The 20,726-nt window shown below is 36.6% G+C and overlaps 1 protein-coding gene across 1 annotated transcript in view; it reads right to left on the bottom strand.

Moving 5' to 3' along the window:
* Positions 1–20,726, bottom strand: part of COL25A1 (collagen type XXV alpha 1 chain) — a 196,065-nt gene that overhangs the window by 96,013 nt on the left and 79,326 nt on the right. The window contains exons 7-8 of the mRNA XM_058432297.1: positions 3,843–3,869; positions 1,478–1,522 (exon numbers count right to left, since the gene is read on the bottom strand). Coding sequence (XP_058288280.1) covers positions 1,478–1,522; positions 3,843–3,869 — 72 coding nt within the window. The remainder of the gene's footprint in view (positions 1–1,477; positions 1,523–3,842; positions 3,870–20,726) is intronic.

Genomic DNA, 20,726 nt, shown 5'->3' with positions numbered 1-20,726 from the left:
AATTTTTGCTTAGGTTTCCCTCCATGATCTGCAATATTCCAAACAGAATATTCTAAATATTCTAAATCTTCTGTCTTTGCCAGGATTTGTGAAGCAAATGGATATGCATTTTACTAAGTGGAAAATGTAGCTGTGACATGGGCGGTTAACTACTGGTGAGTGTGTGGTGTTTGGTTTATGAACTAAAGGACACCATAAGCCTTGGCTGAGAACAATTAATTTCATGTGGGAATTGAGTGCTTCTAGGAATAGAGAGCCTCTTAGAAACATAGATTAACGGAATTTTCAGAATTTCACTTAACTGAAGTGAAGGAAAAGTTTAATGGTAATATAAAATACTGTCTAAGGGCTTTACATCTATTTACTCCCTTAACTCTCATTGACTCTATTAGGTAGGCACTGTCATTGTCTCCCTTTACAGATGAGAAACTGAGGCCAGAGAATTCCAAGGACTTTGCCAAAATTCACACAGCCTCTGAGGGGAAGACTCATGCTCTTAGCAACTTACTAGGTTTAACATTGTGGTTGTTTATGTCTCATTGATAGGAAGAAAAGATGGACTCGATGGAAAAGGTCACAAGGAGTATTTATTGCATCTGAGAGGGTTGAGTTCCATATGATTTCAGAATTTGGTCCAGGGTGCATGGATTTAAAATACTCTGAGAAGGCAAGATAATGGGTCGCAGGGTATAAAAGGGCCAGGCCAAGAACTCTGGGGAAGACAGGAAAGCCCCTCGCTCAGCTTCCTGGCTCCTGACGGACTGGCTCAGCAATGGGCTTTGTCAGCTGCCACAGTGGCTCTCCTGGTTTCTGTGAAGGTTCCAGACTGAAGAGCCAGTCAGGGATGTTGAGGAGCTATGCTTTGTTCAACTAGTAAGTATGTTGCAGGAGTAAATGTACACAACACATAGATATGTGTATGTAGAGCGTGTTGTTTCTTTCACTTTACTTTTTCCCCTCATTATTAACAGTACAATAAAAGTGTATGGAATACCAAAGCAGGACAAATCTATTTAACTTCTACCTTTGCTTAACAGTGAAAAGAGCTACCTTCTGGATTCAGAAAGTTTGACTAGTTCCTTCTATGAGAATAACTTTTGTTAGCCAATTATTAATACATGTTAGTTTTACCATGACCAGAATAAACTAAAGTACATTTTGTTTATCACAGTCAATGTTAAACATAAATTTTTCCAATTCCATATTTATGAGAAAGATATAGTTGTATCACGTACATAATTTATTGAAAAGTAACACATCCAAAATACTTGAAATGGAAAATTTTCAAAGAATTCCTATTTAATGCATCTTTAAAAATTAAACTAATTTGGTAATTTGTAGCACAATTTTCCTGTATTTCAAAACGTAGTGTTTTTATAAGCATATAAGCTTATTACTAACATTATGGACTAGAATAATTTTGTGATTTCAATGCTCAGCAAATTGTTTTTAAAATACAATATTCTATAGAACTCACCTTTTGCCCATTCATCCCTGGAATTCCAGGTGCTCCAATAGAACCCTAAAGAGACACATGATTAAATTCAGTTGATATCATACACACAATATTTCAGTTCTAAATTGATATTGTATTAGTTATGTAAGCCTTGCTAAAACATTTCTAGGAAGTTTTATTTTTCAGACCTTATCCATGTGTTCAAATATATAATGTAAGCAGATTCCTCAAGCTTCCCCAGAAACTACAGGGTTAAAATTAAACCTTGCTTCTAAGTATCCACTTAACTTTAATATGTTTTAAAGAAATTTACATGATAAATTGATCATACCTATCAGAGGGCCACATGGCTCTAAATTTTCATGTTTTTAAGAATAAATAGGCTTAGTTCCATCTGGAAAAGAGCCTACCAGTAGCAGTAACACTTGGATTTCATGAGTTAAAATACCATAAAACAAAGGTAATTAAAATCACAACCATTTGCTCCCCAGTTAAATAAGGGGCCCATGTCGTAAACTCAAATTTGTTGTATTTTAAGCATTTTCCTCCCAGACTTTCAAGGAGTAAGTTTAAGCCACATGAATGTGAATATGTCTTCCAGAGTGACTCAAAAAGGTGTAAAAAATGTTATACACTGACCAGGAACAACACAACTTCTATACAAAAAAAGTTAAGGTGTGTGTGTGAGCATGTGTGGGTGTGTGTGTGCACATGCATAGTGGCATGAGTATGAATGATTGGACATAGATGGGTGAGCTGGAGAATAAGAAAGCTAATTATTACCTGAGAAAATCTATGACATTTAACTGGATACAGAAACATTAGCAAATATTTTCAAACAGTGATGTCATTTCCCTCCATTACACCTTCCATTTAAGCTCTGGAGAAACCATTTTAAATACAATGTGCTTATTCTTTGTCTAAAACTGGAAAACAGATTTTTCTGATATTACATTTCTTTAATAATAATGGGGAAAAGATTTTTTAAAATAGTAATTATAGACCAAAAACTCCCCTAAAAAATAGTCTACTAAAAAAACAGTAATTATAATCAAAACAAATTGAGATGGCAAGTTCCTTAGTGCGTTCAATGATTATATTTAATGGGTCATTAAAGGACTTCCCGAAGCCTGAAGCAGTAATTTTATCCTGGTCGTATGTGGATTAGAGTAGCTTTACAATTTCACACTGTGCTTAATAGAGACATTATTGTGAAGGACAAAGTGTTCCTATGCACAAGTTGTCTCGCAACCCATGGACTTTTACTTGGTTTGTAGGATTATGTTTCAACAGATGCCACATGCCCAGTGCTTGGGGGATAAAAAGTCTCTATCTTTGATGGATTCTAAAGATAAAGAATAATCACTTTTCCACCTGTTATAATACAATTGTTTTCTTTAGTTTTCCACTGGTTAAATATCCCCCTCCCGGCTTGAGGGGTGTAAGGATGGGGGAATGAGGACTTAGTGATATTTTGTTGGCAAAATGCCATCTATTTGCTATTAATATATTTACTGCTATAGGATAAGTATAATTTTGGAAACCCTAGATCTTCTCCATCAGAATTTGAAAAAAAAATTTTTTTTTTGAGACAAAGTTTTGCTCTGTCTCACCCAGGCTGGAGTGCAGTGGCACAATCTCGGCTCACTGCAGCCTCTGCCTCCCAGGTTCAAGCGATTCTCCTGTCTCAGCCTCTTGAGTAGCTGGGACTACAGGCGTGTGCCACCACACCCAGCTGTTTTTGTATTTTTAGTACAGACGGGGTTTCACCATGTTGGTCAGGCTGGTCTCTAACTCTTGACCTCAGGTGATCCAACCACCTCAGCCTCTCAAAGTGCTGGGATTATAGGCATGAGCCACTGTGCCTGGCCTCTCCATCAGAATTTAATGGTCAATTCTGATGATTGTCGATAACAATGAAATGACAATCAGGAAGTCACTTTTCAGGTTACCTCAGCAAAGAAGGACACCAGTAGGCTACTTGAATATAGTGAACCCAGCAATATCCTTTTTTTCGGCTCAGTTCTCTGGCCATTTGGCAATCATATAATTGAGGAAGGCCATGCATTCATTTTGCAATATCAAATTATCTTTCACATTTTAAATTTTGTCATGTTTTACCAGTATTTGAATTAAAATTCAATAATGTACAAGTTCAGCAGACAACTTAAAAAGAGTCTGCTCTGGATTTATTGTATTTTTTATAATGGAGTCAATTAGAAATGTAATGCTCACATTATGTGACTGTATTTTTAGAAAGCAGAATACACGAACCAGACTAACTGCTTCAGCATGGCTTACAGTAGCTAATTTCATTCACCTTTTCTGCTTGCCATTAGGTCATGAGAGCATAATTACTTTCACAGTATTGTTGTTTATACTCTACCTTTTGTCCTGGAGGCCCTAGAGGACCCTAAAAAAGAAAAACAATTCAATTAACATAATATTGTAGCCATTTAAGCTTAGATGACCAATTTAAACTGTCCTATTCTCTAAGATTCTCTTTGCTGTACTGAAATATGTTGACATTTCATATATCAGGAAAAAAAAAGAAAAGAAAAATTTCAGTTTGAAGTTCCAAATGGATCTTTTCTTCTGATTTTCTTTTGAAAAACACTAAGCATATGCAGCAGGATTCTGATTTCTCCTCTCTATTAAAAAAATAATCTTTGCTGTTCCAGCACATATTGTTTTTTTAAAAAAATACCTATAAATGTATCACATCAATTTCATTTAGAAGGCTGAAGATATAGTCCCTAGAAGCAGTTAAAATGCAATGTAGTTTCTCAGCAAATGGACACATTAGATGACTTCTGCACCTGCAAATCTTCAGTAAGTAGATTTGCAAAGGAAATAATTGAATAGCATTACAAAGAAACATGGTTTTTTTTTTCTGTTCTCCCTCTTAGGAAATATGGTCAACTAACCTGTACCAAAACTTGTTTACAAACTAGGGGAGGCCAGTGTCAACTGTGATACCGAGTATATACTAGAAAAGGGAACAAAAGATGCTGTCAGTTGTTTCTTAGACTAAGATACTGGGTGGAGGAGATTTAGTGAGATGAATGAGAATATTTATACAGCATGGAAATGCAGCAGTTTTGAGATTTAGCAGTTTTTCAACCACAAAGTCAGTGTTGGGATTCTCTTGGCTTTATTTAGAGCAAGGCATGGCTTTGAGACAGTGGAAAATAACTCAAAGAGATATAGCTATATTTCTATTTGTATCTATTTTTAAATATAACTATTAAGCATTTTCTTCCAGTTCTTTCAAAAATATTTTTTTAGTATGTTTTAGCAAAGTTATAGACACTCATCATTTCATGTTAAAAGCTCTTTATTCCATGACATTTAACTAATGACCAGCTTATTTTCAGTGTGTGACATTTCAGTGAATCAGCATGTTGCATTCTCACTCTGTAACACTAAATAAAACACTAGGGTGGTTGTCAGAAAAAGACCTGCTCATGCATCCTTTTTATTAAAAATATATAATGTTTAGGAACATTCAGAGAATCTGTTCCCCATGTTATTTTGCAATCCTCACAGGAAGACTAACAATTTCCTCATATAATCAGCTTTAGGTTATTGAAAGTACACTGTGCAATACTGCCTTTATATATTTCTATTTAATTTACTCAACCAACTGTTTAATGAGCTTGTTATTTGGTTTACCTGTGTGGTCAGACATTCTCCCTACTTATCTCACTCCCTTTATTTAAAATTCTCCATTTTAGATTTTGCAGAGAAAATAGAGACTATCAGGTGTAAATTCCCTCGACATCTTGTCTCTCATCAAACCAAACGTATGTGTACCTCTTTCCTGTATCAGAGGAAGAAGAGCCCCTCCTCCTATACAAGGCAAATTCATCCGGTATACTCTGGAATCCATCCTTGTCTCTGTCCTCAGGGATCTTTTGCAATCAGTTACCCCTGCATCTGTATCAGAGGCTCCACTTCTTAACTTGTTCTTCCCCTTAGCATATAAACATATTTAATCATTTCCTCACTTGGGTAAATTGTTTGGGAAGTGGATGTTCATGCTAAGTAAGGGCAGAATTTGGAGGCTGTGGTGATAGGAGATCTGAGAATGAAGAAAGGACTTGGGTTTTATCATTTTCTCCAGTGTCTCTAGAGTACTTTACTTCTTAAAATGTGGATGTTAGAAAGGAAATCATAGAACAAGGAGTACATTAATTCAGTATTTAGACTGAGAATGTGTATGTTCAATTCACAAAGGCTTGTTTCCCACTGCAAACCTAACTGCCACTTGAAAAAAATGTTGTTCACTAAAATTGTCTATTTCACCACATTGATATATAACCCTGGAGGGAATATTTCAAACGAAAATAACAGTGAATTCTACATCAATATTTTAATTAGAGAATAACATATCTGATATTTTCTAATTTGGTCTGCTGCATAATCACATAAAATCAGAGATTTAGAATGACTAATCACAACTCTGAAATTCATAACATTAAATAAGTTGTATATTTTAACACGATATTTAATGAAAATCTAAGGATAGCTACAAAGACAGTATTTTCCCTTACTGTTAGGAAACTACTGCTACTTCTGGTAACCTCTAAAAATAAAAGCAGTTTTTAAGATTTAACATTAATTTTGAATTGGGAATACATGTCTTATAGAATTTTCATAACTATGCTGCCAAGAATATATTCACAGTTACCAGAAATGTGCATATACTTCTTTGATCTCTCTGGCAGGAAAAATGGTAGGGATCTAACAAGAGTATCATCCATTACTGGGGGAAGGATACCTGGGATTAAGGCAGAATAAAATATAGGACACTTAAGTACAGACAGACACACACACAGACACACACACAGACACGTGTACACATGCATGCACACATCCAGAAATACCAATTATTTAACTGAGCAAGATTTTACATATATGCATTTGTTTTGAGTATCCTTAGATTAATAATACCATTATATATCTATAACACTGTGGTAATTAAAGTTAAGCTTACAGATCAAAGTTTCCCTACTCAAAAATTGATTTTAAAATTAGGGTATGTTGCTACCAGTTGGTTAAGATGATTACATTTGATTAGTCTTGCGGTTTCTGGTACAAATGTAAGTTTATAAAGTAATGGGCAAATACCATAGAAACATTCATTAATTTATCAAATCTTTTTTTGTTTTCTCTTTTGAGACAGGGTCTCACTCTGTTGCCCAGGCTGGAGTGCAGTGGCATGATCATAGCTCACTGCAGCTTCAAACTCCTGGGCGCAAGAAATCCTCCTGCCTCAGCCTCCCAAGTAGCTGGGACTGCAAGCACATGTCACCATGCCTGGCTAAGTGTTTAATGTTTTATAGAGACAGGGTTTTGCTATATTGCCCAGGCTTGTCTCAAACTCCTGGCCTCAAATGATCCTCTCACCTTGGCATCCCAAAGTGTTGGGATTACAAGTGTTAGCTACTACTCTTAGCCTATCTAATCTTCCTTACACTTGTTTATATTTTCATCCTGCACAACAACTTGGATGAATAATGCCATAAATTCATTATTCACTAGTCAAACAAATGCTGATTATTCCCAAAATTAAAGTCAATTGTTCTAGTGATTCAAGATTTCTAAAACAATTCCATTATTGTTATCCTCCTGATTTAGTAAGTTTGGATCAAGTAGATTTCCAACCTAGAGTCATAATCTTTTTGGTTCGTCTTTATTAATTGATGAAGTGGTCCTTCCTTATTTATATTTGCATATACTTTGTATATAACCGGTTAAGATGAAAAAATCTAGTTTTATTTTTTCAAAATAATTTCTTTGCATATATCTCAAGATTAAAAACCGTAACATACAGAATCTCAACATATTAAGCTATATTTCTTTAAACTCCAGAAACGTCAACTATAATTAGAACCTTAAAATACGCTAATTTAAATATAGGTCCTGGGTGATATAAATTGTAAAAACTTTTAATTGAAGAATTCTGCATCATGAATATAACTTTATCAAAAAGATAAAAACTCAAAGAGTCACTGAAAAATTCTAAGCATGGAGTAACATCACTAATCTGCATATAAATTTATACCAGTTTTAATAATCTTTCAGAAAACACCATGGAAAGTTATGCAAAATAAAGTTCAGATAAAAACTTGTAAACACAGTAAGAAATTATATAGTATACTTGATATTCTTTCCAATTTTTCCTCTCCCCGCTAGACTCCATATCTAAAGATTTATGTACAATATTCAGCATATGGTGAGAAAGTAAGTTATAGAAACATGATAGACCCCATGTTGGTGACTGTCTTTATCAAAAGCATGTTACTTGGGCCTCAGAGTAAAGTGTTACTCCTCCTACTGCTGTCCATCAGATACTTAAGAATATCTCTATGGTCCAGCCTTCTTCTCCAGTCACATTGCTACATTCCTGTTAAACCCATTTCTCCCTCCCTTAGCTAATGTAACGTTCACCTAATGACCACCCTACTTTGGGTCTCCTCCAATCCTTTCTGCACACTGCTGCCTGCGTGAACTTACCCTAATGGGTTCATACCTTTCCCATACTTAAATATCTTTCAATGGCTTTTCATAGCCTTTTAGAAGAGTCTGAGCTTTGGCAGTAGCTGCAGTTTTCTGCATAAGCCAGGCTTCCACATTTCTACACCTCTGCCTGTTCCTGTAAGGGGCTTTCTTCTCCCCAGTCCTCTCCTGCATCCATTCCAAATATCAGAGCTCAGTGCCCCCACCTTTGGGGTTAGGTGCCCTTCTTTTGTTCTCCAAAGCACCCTATGATGTTTTCACAGAATTTTCCAACAATAATCATAATTGTCTGGTTACTTCTTTATTCACTCTAAATTGCCTTTATCATGCACAGTAGCTGGCACATAGTGATTGCTCAGTGAATCATTTTGAGGTTAATTCATTTATTCACTCACATAATAGTTTTTAAGAGCCCACTGAGTTCTATTTTGTCTACCACTCAGTGAGCACTCAAAACAAAATAAGATAAAAATGCACACCCCTAGACTTCATATACTAGTGAATGTAGTAAGACAGTAAACAAATAAAATATAAAATTGTGTCAGGTGGTAACTGCTAAAGCAAAGAGGGGGATATAGATTGTGAGAAGTTGATGGAATAGTTTAAAATGTGTGTGTGGTGGGGGCGGGGTGGTCATTTAGTGAAGCTCTCAGTGATAAAGAGGTCAGGCAAAGAGCCATGCATATAGACGGGGGAAGAATATTCCAGGCAAGGGAAGAGCAAATGCAAAGACCAAGAGTTGGGCACATGCTAAGTGTGTTTAAAGAACACCAAGGAGGCTATCAGTGAGTAGTAGGAGACGGGGATGCGAACAGGGAAGAACAATTGTGTGTGTATGGCCTTGCAGGTGCTTGTAAGCACAATGATGTTTACTTTGAGTAGGATAAAATTTACAGAAATGAATAAATGGATACATAAAGCAAATCAGGTTTTTTTTTCTTAAACTTTAAACAATAGTGTCTCAAGACAGAAATGGCAGGATTTTTCACCCTTTTGTTCACCTGACTCATTCTAACATTGCTGGCCTATTCTAATAGCCTCAAGATTAGCTCTAATTGCAAGCGTGAGTGGAGGAATTTAGGTCATGACTTCCATATGAATACAGCAAGGCCAAAATCATCCCAATTACATGGTATCATTAACAATGAGTGTTGTGTATGTGTATGTAGGCCTAAGGTCTCTAACGCACTTCAACAAACAATTATGCAAACAGTAGATAGAATTGTCAACCCAAGTAAATCTTCAAAGTAGGCTGTTAAGAGAAGAATGACTCTGTGACCATTATGCGTTGGCTGTACTTTCCAGTTTGCGAACAAAAAAATAGAACAAAAAGATACATCATGGGATGGAAAAAAATTAATGAATTTTTCTGATACTACTGATGTTAGCACAAATTTGATTGAGGTATTAATTACTTAAACAGGATGCTGAGTTCCTAAATGATGTGCTTTAGGATGCCTCTTGGGACATGTTTTAAGGCAAGTTCTGGTTGCCTGCTATTAGGAAATGATGTAGGGGGCGGACACAGTTCCTGTTCTGTCCCTGATGACTAACAGTAAAATTTGAAGCTCTGAGAGCTGCTGGTCATTTCTGGACACAAGAATATACAACTGGCTTCTGTAATAAAAAACACAGGGAACAAAAAGGAGGTGGTCCATCTGTGAAGGGGAGGATAAAAGCCCAAAACTATTAAGCCATTTAAAATTATTTCCTTTTTAAGAATTTTTCCACGATTTAATAAAAGTTAGGCAAAATGAAGAAAATACTTTTAAAAGTCTAGTTGCAAAGAGAAGAATGATAACACGTATAATCTAACTTATGGACTCATAAAACTTTAGTACCAGACTTTCTCAAGGGTTTGGTACAACAGACTTTAATTACAATTTTTTGAAAGATATTAACCTGGTGAAATGCATCATGAGATCACAAAGTACATAAACTTGGTTTATAAAGAGTAAGAGGAAATTTATCTTACTTAAGAAGGAATCATTTAAGATGCATGTATATAAAATGCCATGTTCTGCTTGGATGTTTGATGTGGGAAGGTTAAGAAACATAAACTCTAGCCACTATTATATGTATGTCTGGAGTGTAATTCAAGTGATGCTTTACAAGATTTGGATTTCATAGCTTAAGTGTGTGGAAATGCCAACTAGAAACTATTGGGAAATGTTTAGAATATAAGAGAGTGCACTGCAATGTTTTCAATGTAAAAGCCGGTGATTTAGTTGAAGTGGGTATGAAGGAACACAGTATAAACAAGAGCAGAGCAAGACAGTGCTAAGAAGGGAGAGCCTCATCTCTTGTTTCAAGTCTTTCATGGATTCTGTCTTCAGTCACACTTCATCATTTATATTTTCCCAAGAAATCCATATCCTTCTCCGATCAGTCTTCATGTGAAGTTCTTAATCATTCTTCAAGGCCCAGCAATCATAACTCACTTCCTTTGTGAGCCTTCTCCGGCACACCCAGACAAAGCTTGTTTTTTTCTTTGTATTTCTTTAGCACATTTCAACTGGCTATATTTTAACATATTTACCTATTTTAAAAATCCACTTGACTAAAAATCCATTTCCTCAGGCCATGTATTTCACATCGTCAGCACCTAGATTAGTGCCTAACACATAAATAATTATTGACTAAATGGAAACAATGAATGAATGAATTTAAAAATTATTAAATTCTGTTGAGTGGCTTTCCCCCATTATTTCAACACTCATATTATCATACCTCTATCACTGGAAAGAGTTCCCAGTTTTGAGGCAGTTGTTCTGTTTAAGTATCTGAGATTTTTGTTTCAGTAATATCACCCCATAATTTCTATTATTTGAAAAAGGTCCTCTACAACCCAGAGCCTGTTAGGAAGATGGCATGTCATTATATTTATTCATGAGCATTTGATAAAAAAAGTTCTACATGCAGTAATTATTTTTTAAAAGAGTAAATTCTTTTTGACTTCTCCATCTCATGTGCTGAATTTTTGAGGAAAATATTAAACCAGGATGATTCATTTAATGGTGTTTCTCAAAATCATGAGGCTATGACCTCTTTAAGGGAGGTCTCTTAAAGCTCAGGAAATTAAAGAAGTAATACATTTTTCTCACCACTTGACAAAACCAGAACCCAAGACTAAATATTGAGCATTATATACCATAGATTAAAGATAAATCTAGGTATATAAAAATCTATTTTTGATCAGATTCCAAAACAGAGACTCGATATTACCTCTTGCCAGATAGCCACACTAAAATTAGCTCACTTCATCCCTTCGAAATATTTAATAAATTGCTTCTTATTGCTAAACCCAAAATGGAAATGATCTGAAAAGAAAGAAAAATTAACAGGCTTCTTTGTCCTCTGTGATTAAACATACTTCCCTCGAGTACTATAAAGGAAACAAATTTATGGTTCACAAAGGCCTATCACCCTACAATATAGTCAGTAAAAAATATTTCCATTGAGCAGTGTAAGTGCTTTTCCTATTTTAAATCAACAATGCTGAGAAACACTGGCTGCTAGAATTTAAATAACTCATGATCCACAGAAAAAGTTCTTAAATTTAAGATTATAATATATAGTCATATCCTATTCAGATCTGTTTTCTACCTAGATGGACCTGCACTGTCTATTAATAACAGAACTTTCTTTAATGATAGACACATTCTATATTGGTCAATCCAATAGGATAGCCACCAATCACATATGGCCACTGAGCACTTGAAATGTGGCCAGTACAATATTTAGACACTGAATTTTTAATTTTATTTATTTATTTCTACAGGGACTCACTTTATCACCCAGGCTGGAGTGCAGTGGCGTGATCTCGACTTGCTACAACCTCTGCCTCCACCTTCCAGCCTCAAGTGATCCTCCTGTCTCAGCCCCACAAGTAGCTGGGACTACAGGCATGAGCCACCAAGCCTAATTTTTGTTTTTGTTTGTTTTGTAGAAATGGGTTTTCACCATGTTGCCCAGGCTGGTCTCAAACTCCTGAGCTCAAGTGATCCACCCGCTTGGGCCTCTCAAAGTGCTAGAATTACAGGCATAAGCCACAGAGCCTGGCCAACCTTAAATTTAAAGAGCCATAGGTAGCTAATGGTGACTGCATTGAACAGTGCAGATCTAGACAATAGAACACCAAGACTGCAATCAGGTGAACTGGATTCTAGCCTGGTTCTGCCATTAACTATTTTGTAACCTTGGCTGTTTCTTTTTCACTCTGATGCTGTTCTGTGAAATGCTAAGCTAAATGATTTCTAAGATTTCTTCTAAACCTTTTATATCCTGCTTAATAAACAGCCATATGGTGTGACTAGAATTTGTTTGGTTGTTTTTGTTTGTTTGTTTGTTTTTATTTTTGAGACCAAGTCTCACTCTGTCACCCAAGCTGGAGTACAATGGTGCGACTTTGGCTCACTGCAACCTCTGCCTCCCAGGTTCAAGTGATTCTCCTGCCTCAGCCTCGAGAGTAGCTGGGATTACAGGCACCTACCACCACGCCTGCTAATTTTTTGTATTTTTGTAGAGACAGGGTTTTACCATGTTGGCCAGTCTGGTCTCAAACTCCTGACCTCAGCTAATTCACCCCTTGGTCTCCCAAAGTGCTGGGATTGCAGGCATGAGCCACCGCACCTGGCTGTGATGCAATTACTTTTCCATTGTCCTCATGAAAATCATCCTTTTAGTTATAACATGCATATTTATAAGCACATATATACTCCAAATAATCTATAATACATATATAAATATAAAAAGATGCAGGCCTGGTATGGTGGCTCACACCTGTAATCCCAGCACTTTGGGGGCCCATGCAAGAGGATTGCTTGAAGCCTGGGCAATACAGCAAGCCTCCATCTCCATAAAACATAAAAATTAAAAAATCCAGGTATGGTGGTGCATGCCTTAGTCCTAGCAACTTGGGATGCTGAGGCAGGAGGATTCCTTGAACCCAGGAGTTTGAGGCTGAGGTGAGCTGTGATCATGCCACTGCACTGCAGGCCAGGTGACAGAGCAAGACCCTGTCTCTAAAACAACAAAACAAAACAAAAGAAGAAAAAGAAGAGCAATTTTGTGTAATTCTGTTGGATTTATCCTGCTCAATCCTACCCTTGGGGCGTAATGACATGACATCAATTGGGAGAAAAACATAAAGCTAATTTCTTTGTATTAGAGCCTGATTTGTTAATTGATTAACTCGTATCACTCGGTCACTCTGTTCATTAAACACACTAAGTACCAGCAACTATTATATGATGTGACAAATGCTGTGGAGAAGGGGAGAAGACAGCTTCTAACTTAGCTTGGGGGGAGTGTGAAAGTGTATGCATGTGTGAGGTTTCCTCAAAGGAGGTGACCAAGCAGAAGCCTATTTCTTTTTTAAGGTTTCACTCAGACACATGGATCCTGAACTTCCCTTAAATCTGGCAAGGAGGCTTTTTTCTTGCGCCCATGCTTTAAAGGGCTCTTTTCTGGTTGTGCTTCCCAGGGGGTTAGGACTCTGTGGGTCTAAGGGAACATGCTCACCTGCATATATACCCTCCACCCTCAGCCCTACTACACCCCCAACCAGCCACCTGACCTTCGGGTACTAAGGACTCCGGAATTCTCTGCCCCAGTGACTTGAGCTCACTTCAAAGACTCTGTGTTGCCTCTTCCCAGTCCTGTTCTTCTGAAGGTGAACCATACCACTGGTGTGCACCACAACAAATTGAAAGAGAAGGCAAACAGGTGGGTATTTTGAGGGGGATAGATGAAATTTGGTCCTGTGAGCATTTAAGAACCTTTATAAAGTTAGAGGCTGAGTCTTATAAAGTTGAAGAATGGAGGAAGGTGTGGGAGAGAAGGGAAGCAGGCCAAGGATAGGGCTAGGGCTAGTTACAGCTCTCCTCGTGCCACCACATGGTGGCTTTAAACTCCAAGGAGTGCAAGAATTCTGGATTTGAACTTTCCAAGTCATCATGAGAATATATCTGTAAAGGTTGGGGGATAGAACACATTTTACTGAACAGTTTTATTAGGTTGGTTTATAACTTAAATATTTAGACACTTTGTATAAGGACTCCCATTTTTCCTCTTGCCCTAAAACTTGTACATTTGTCCTAAGTCTGCAAATGTAAAGCACATTCAGACAGATTTAACTCTATTTTAAAAAATTTCTTCTTCATCTAATGATGAAATAGGAGAATTTGATGGGACAGATCAATTACAACTTAGTTAATATTCTCATACAAGAGTCACTTATTTTGCTTCAGTAGAGCTAGAATAAGCTGGATTCTAAAGTTAAAAGAAGTGACAACTAGAGAAGTTGATTATGATTTTGGAGAATGAGACAATTTTTAAGACTTTCTTCTATTAAAAACAGCATATGACTGTTCATTGCTTTTAATTATTTACAGAACATATATAATAGATACATATAATATGCATCTGTGCACTCATAATAGAAACAGAGTAGGATGACGGGATTTTAGAGTTGGAAGGGAAATCATGCCGTTTAGTTTCACCATTCTTTACAGATAAGGAATCTAAGGCCTAGATATCTTAATTTGTCCAAATGATAGAGCTTATTAGACCTTGAGCTGGAGTCACTGTAAAAATAGTTAATAATAGAGCTGATTCACAGCCTAGAGGTCATTAAGGAAAACAAAATGAAGTAATGAGAGAGGAATACAGACAGAGTCATCTACTCAGCTGTTGAGACTGTCTTTCTGCTACATAATCATGCTTCTAAATCATTGTTGAAAATGTTCCCCAAGATGACGTTTTATTTCTAGGAGACAGAACCAGCTTCAAAGGAAAGTCAAATGTTCCTTCCTATCACCTCACTAAGTAACCTTTAGACACCTCTAGAGAAGTCTGTGCACACAGGAATAAACACAGAGCAGGTCCCCCCAGCCTGGGGAGACACAGCTCCACTGTGTTGATTCTTTGGCAGGACTCCCTGGAAGGGGTGGTGGGGCAGCACCAGAAATAGAAGGCATCACTTGTCTACTTTCTCTGGTCCATTTGAAAAACAGCACTACAAGCTCTAGGCAAAAGTGCCAAGGAGGTGGGAAGAGCCCTGCAGGTGTGCCATTTTATATGTACTTCATGGACAATCAGATTAAGGGAGGCTGATAAAGCATTAGAATGGTTGCTAAGGCATCTCAGCAGGCAGTGTGCACAACTGAAGGACATGCAGTTTTACCAAACAAGATTTTGTTGTCCAAATCTAGTCTAATAACTAACTACAATAAGATGATTTCAATCATTTTTGTTATTTGTGATTTGAAGGTTTGGGGGTCTTGCTTCCTCTGCCAGATCCAAATCAGGAAGTCTGCTGTTGTCTTCAGTGTCTGCCATCTGCTGATCAAGATAGCAGGCAGATCAAAGCACAGTGAAGGAAAGCCATGAGTTTTATCAAATCCATGGGATAGCAATGCATTATAAATTGAACATATTTAAAGTAAACCTTCACATACTGGGTATTTCAATTTTATTTTAAATGCAACAGAAACATTTTCATGCTTATGTTATTAATTAATATTTTAAAAACATTATATTCACTTCACCCAAATGTATTAAATGTGTTTGCAGGTAAAATTAAAATAAACTAAAAGTATCAACTGTTTGGACAAAAGTCCAAATTTCACTTTAAGGCACCACAACAGCAAATATTTCTGAGTTTTGAACTCTCAGATACCACCAGGGCCCAATGAGGAACACTTTAAGTATTCTTATAATTCAGTAGAAGATAAATGAATATGTTATGGAGTTTATATATATTTAGAGGAGGAGAAGAAAGGAATAAAGAGTTTCAAAACAGGAAAGTGATTTGGTTTTTGAAACTTGGATATAGACAATTTGGAACAAAAAATAATATACATGAAACTGGAGCAATTTGGTGTATTTTTTTCAATACCGTCTATCTTTCATGCTTATGAAAATTTCTGCATCTGTCAAAGAAAGAAACAGCAAGAATATAGAAAGGAAAAATACCTTTTAAAGTACTGTTTTAACAACGATTTGAATTTCTGAAGAACTGAAAGATAAAGATCATTTGTGCTAGGATTCAGAACTTGATCACTTCCAATTACGGTCATTCCTTTGTTTCATTCTTGGGTCTAGTTTTATAAGATACAGAAGCTCTCTCCTTATTTAGATGGAGTCAAATTTATTTAAGTGCAAAATCTGGATTTTAAAAGCTCATCTTGAACTTCTTGGAAACCCAAAGGTCATGTTTACAGAATAGATGGATGGCAGGATTACATCAATGTGGAACTGCGTGAGCTGCAGGTTTTCTTTTTTATTCTATCACAGATGCTGTTAATCGGCAGATGATTACTTCTGCAATATAAACTATATATCTTAGATTATGAAAACTAATTCCCTACCTGATACACTCATACAGTTTTGCAAGAGCTAATTTTAGATTGTTTCTAGCTTCTTCATTTCATCATCAGAGACATTTTAAATTTATAACAATTCTCTAGTGCCTCTTAAGACCCTTATGTAAGCAAGCACTCCTCCATGACACAAACCAACAAATATAGTGGGGTTTACATAATGTGAAAAAGATGAGAGTAGTGGTATTTATTATCTTTTGTTTGTCTTAATAAGTGGGTGAGGAGAATGTTATGAAAAATTAATAATGTAAGATGATATGATATTTGGGAGAAGAAGGCTAAAACAACAACTACAAATAGGACAAAAGCAATAAATTACACTCTTAATTGCAGTATTTGACATGTTGTAATTTAATTGGTAGCTATTATTCAACTGTTCTTAGCCCTTACATTTCTTAGAGCACCTTTCTGTATGCCAAGTTATATCACTAGACATTTGTTTTAATAGTAATACTTCTCATTTATGGAACTCTTTGTGGTTCATAAAACATTTCATATTATCATTTCACTTGCTTCTCACCATAACCCAGTGAGACAAGTAGAATAGGAATTATTACCTACATTTTATAGATCAGTAAAAAGGATCACAGACTATAGTCATACACCACTAAGTGGTTCTAAAACCGAAACTACTGATACAATGTACTTTTCTCCTTACCAGATTTCAAGTTTACAGACACACACACACACACAGACACACACACAAGGTGTGAAAGAAAATTTCTAAGTTTCTAAGAAAAATTTCCTCCTCATGATTCCTCAAGGATCTAGAACTAGAATTACCATTTGACCCAGTAATCCCGTTACTGGGTATATACCCAAAGGATTATAAATCATGCTACTCTAAAGACACATACACACGTATGTTTATTGCAGCAATATTCACAATAGCAAAGACTTGGAACCAACCCAAACGTCCATCAATGATAGACTGGATTAAGAAAATGTGGCACATATACACCATGGAATACCATGCAGCCATAAAAAAGGATGAGTTCACGTCCTTTGCAGGGACATGGATGAAGCTGGAAACCATCATTCTCAGCAAACTATCACAAGGACAGAAAACCAAACACTACATGTTCTCACTCATAGGTGGGAATTGAACAATGAGATCACTTGGACACAGGGTGTGACATCACACACCGGAGACTGTCGGCGGGGCGGGGGTCTGGGGGAGGGATAGCATTAGGAAAAATACCTAATGTAAATGATGAGTTGATGGGTGTGGCAAAACAACATGGTACATGTATACCTATGTAACAAACCTGCACATTGTGCACATGTACCCTAGAATTTAAAGTATAATAAAAATAATAATAAAAGAGAAAAAAAAGAAAAATTTCCTCCTCATGAAAATTGCAGTTGTATTTCTAGTATCCTCTTCTCTCTTTGATATGAGTTAAAATATACAGGTGCTGTTCAAGTTAACAAATCATGATTTCTTTTTAAAAAGATAGATTTTTAGAATGGAGAAATACTTCATGTTAAGCAAACATAAAATACAGAAATTCAGTTTGCTGAGGAGAAGAATTAGGGGATTACACTGATTTACAGAAAGATTCTGAATAGGATTTTTTAAACAGCAAAATTCCCTGGCACATTCAAAATATGTTGATTTAAGAAAATCTGATTTATACAAAACTTTACAGGAATACAACTGTTATATAAATCCACATTCACCTGTAATTTACTCCAGAGAGAACAATTGAGTGATAATAATAATAACATACTCATATAGTTCTTCATTATATGTTTTAAAGTGCTTTCCCCTAATTTATTGCATTGTCTTTGGCAACCTTTTAAGGCAGTCAGAGAGGGTATTATGATCCTTTCTTCACAGATGAGAAATTGAGAGGTTAAGTGACTTGCCCAAGGTCAGACGGACATTCATTCATTTACTGCTATCAGAATGATGTAGTTTTAACGGGGTAGTCAAGGAAATATGGTTCTTCCTCCTATTTTTTTAAACAAGCTGTGAAAGCCATTAAAACAGAAGTAGATGATCTCACAAATATAATGTTGAATGAAAGAAGCCAGACACAAAAGTGTACATACTGTAGGATTTGATTACTATAAAATTCAAATGTAGGCAAAACTAATGTATAGTGACAGAAGTCAGGGTGGAGGCTACCTCTGGGATGGCAACTGGGGGTAAAGAAGGGTTTAAGATAATGTCCTCGTTCTTGATCTGGTTTGTACACAGTTATGTTCACTTGGTGAAAATTCACTGGGATATACACTATAATTTATCACTTTTCTTTATATACATTAAAGAGGTTTTCTCTTTGAAAAGAATCTTACATCTTTAAAAACAGTAATTTTTAAATGCCATTTAGATCACTTAATATACACATCCTTGAAACATTTGTCATTTCCATTAGGTTTCTTAAATGCATTTAAAAAATAAAAACATGAACTAAATCATAAGTTTAAAGAGTCAAGAAAAGTTTGTAGAAAAAAAAATCCAGTATTGTTTCACCCGAGAAAGTTTTGATATGAAATGAAAATTGGAGCACACTAAGATAATAATGCAAGTGATTTAGGATCAGGTCAAACATTTGAATTTAACAATGTCAAACTGGGAATGGTAAGCAAGTGAGATTATATTGTTATTCACATAGTATATCCTAGAGAGCATATGTAATATGTAAGAGAGAATTCCTTGAGTGGAAGATAAGAATTTTTAAAAATATATCCATTTTATTTTAGAACATTGTATATTAGGATGCTGTGTTGGGTATCAGGGAAAAAAGCCAATGCCAGCGATAAAAATATGAGTAGTCTGTGCACACCTGGGGACAAACAAAGGCTCCTGAGAAGCCCACATAGCTTTCGATATAAGAATATATGGGAAGAATGTGTTTTCACCATTTTCCAGGACAAAAATCACATGTACCTTCAATTGCTTAAATTAATTTCAAAATTTATATTGTAGTTCTCCCAGAATTCTTCATACTCTATAACTCCATACCACCGAGAGCTAATGCTGCACTTGTATGCAGTTACCACTGATGACAAAGGTTTTGTTTAAGTTTTACATATGGACTTTTTTCCATTCCTTCCACTTTTTTCTTTTTCAAACAAAAACCATTATAGCACCAAAAATTATCTATACTGGGCACGGTGGCTCACGCCTTTAGTAATCCCAGCACTTTGGGAGGCTGAGGCAGGTGGATCACAAGGTCAGGAGATCAAGACCATCCTGGCCAACATGGTGAAACCCCGTCTCTACTAAAAATACAAAAATTAGCCGGGCGTGGTGGCACACGCCTGTAGTGCCAGCTGCTCAGGAAGCTGAGGCAGGATAATCGCTTTAACCCAGGAGGTGGAGGCTGCAGTGAGCCGAGATCGCGCCACTGCACTCCAGCCTGGATGACAGAACAAGACTCCGTCTCAAACACAACAACAAAAAAAAATTGTATCTTGATATTACAGGTCAGGAACAGAGAATTTCCAGGCAGTGAGTGAGATCTGGACCCAGAATGCTTTCATTTCACCAGGGATCCTGCAAAGGCAGCTGTACCTACAGCTGACTCCTCAGGAGAGCTGCTGAATGCATTCCAAGCCCAAAGAAGCCTTGTTGATTCCTGACTCTATGCGTTAGTTTCACTAGGACCTACCCGTTTTTTTAAATATATATATATATATATATTTAGAGACAGGGTCTCACCGTGTTACCCAGGCTGGTCTCAAACTCCTGGGCTCAAGTGATCCTCCCCTCCCTGACTTCCCAAAGTTCTAAGATTACAGGTATGAACCCCCGTGCCCAGCCTACATTTTATACCTTGAACATCTGCATGCTGCATGCCAAACATTATGCAGGACGGACAGTGTCAAGCTGATTGTGGTCACCTGTCAGCTCCCTGGCAATCTCTGGGCCCACTCCTTCAGTATCCAGGATGAGTGTGAGCCGTCCTCTGGCATTTGGGTTATTAGAGAATTACCCCGTGCTTCCCAATAGTGTTCACATCATAACATAGATTAGAGAGGCAGCTCAGGAGACAGACAGGAGGGGACAAGAAGAGGTAGGTTGAAGGAATTCTACTCTTCCTGAGCCACCATCCTAACCAAACATCTTTTCTACCAGCAAAAGATAAACAAATCATGGGGAACTGGGACCTGTGTGTCTATGAGTAAGTCCATATGGAATCATTTCAGGGCCTTTTTTTTTTTTAAAAAAATGACAGAGAACCAAAAGGCACAATGATTTTTCTCCAGGTAGAGATGTTCAACAGTAGAAAAACTCTGAATCACTGTGCAAAGTTTGCTGTGCTAATTCATTTAGTCAGACCTGATCCCTTTGAAAATGGGATTTCTATTTCTATTTAAGCTAATAGGCATGTCCCTAAATTTAATCT

Source organism: Hylobates moloch, unplaced genomic scaffold (assembly GCF_009828535.3).
Source record: "Hylobates moloch isolate HMO894 unplaced genomic scaffold, HMol_V3 SCAFFOLD_2, whole genome shotgun sequence".
NCBI classification, from domain to species: domain Eukaryota; kingdom Metazoa; phylum Chordata; class Mammalia; order Primates; family Hylobatidae; genus Hylobates; species Hylobates moloch.
Note: the sequence above shows the minus strand (reverse complement) of the source record. Positions and strands in the feature narration are given on the sequence as shown.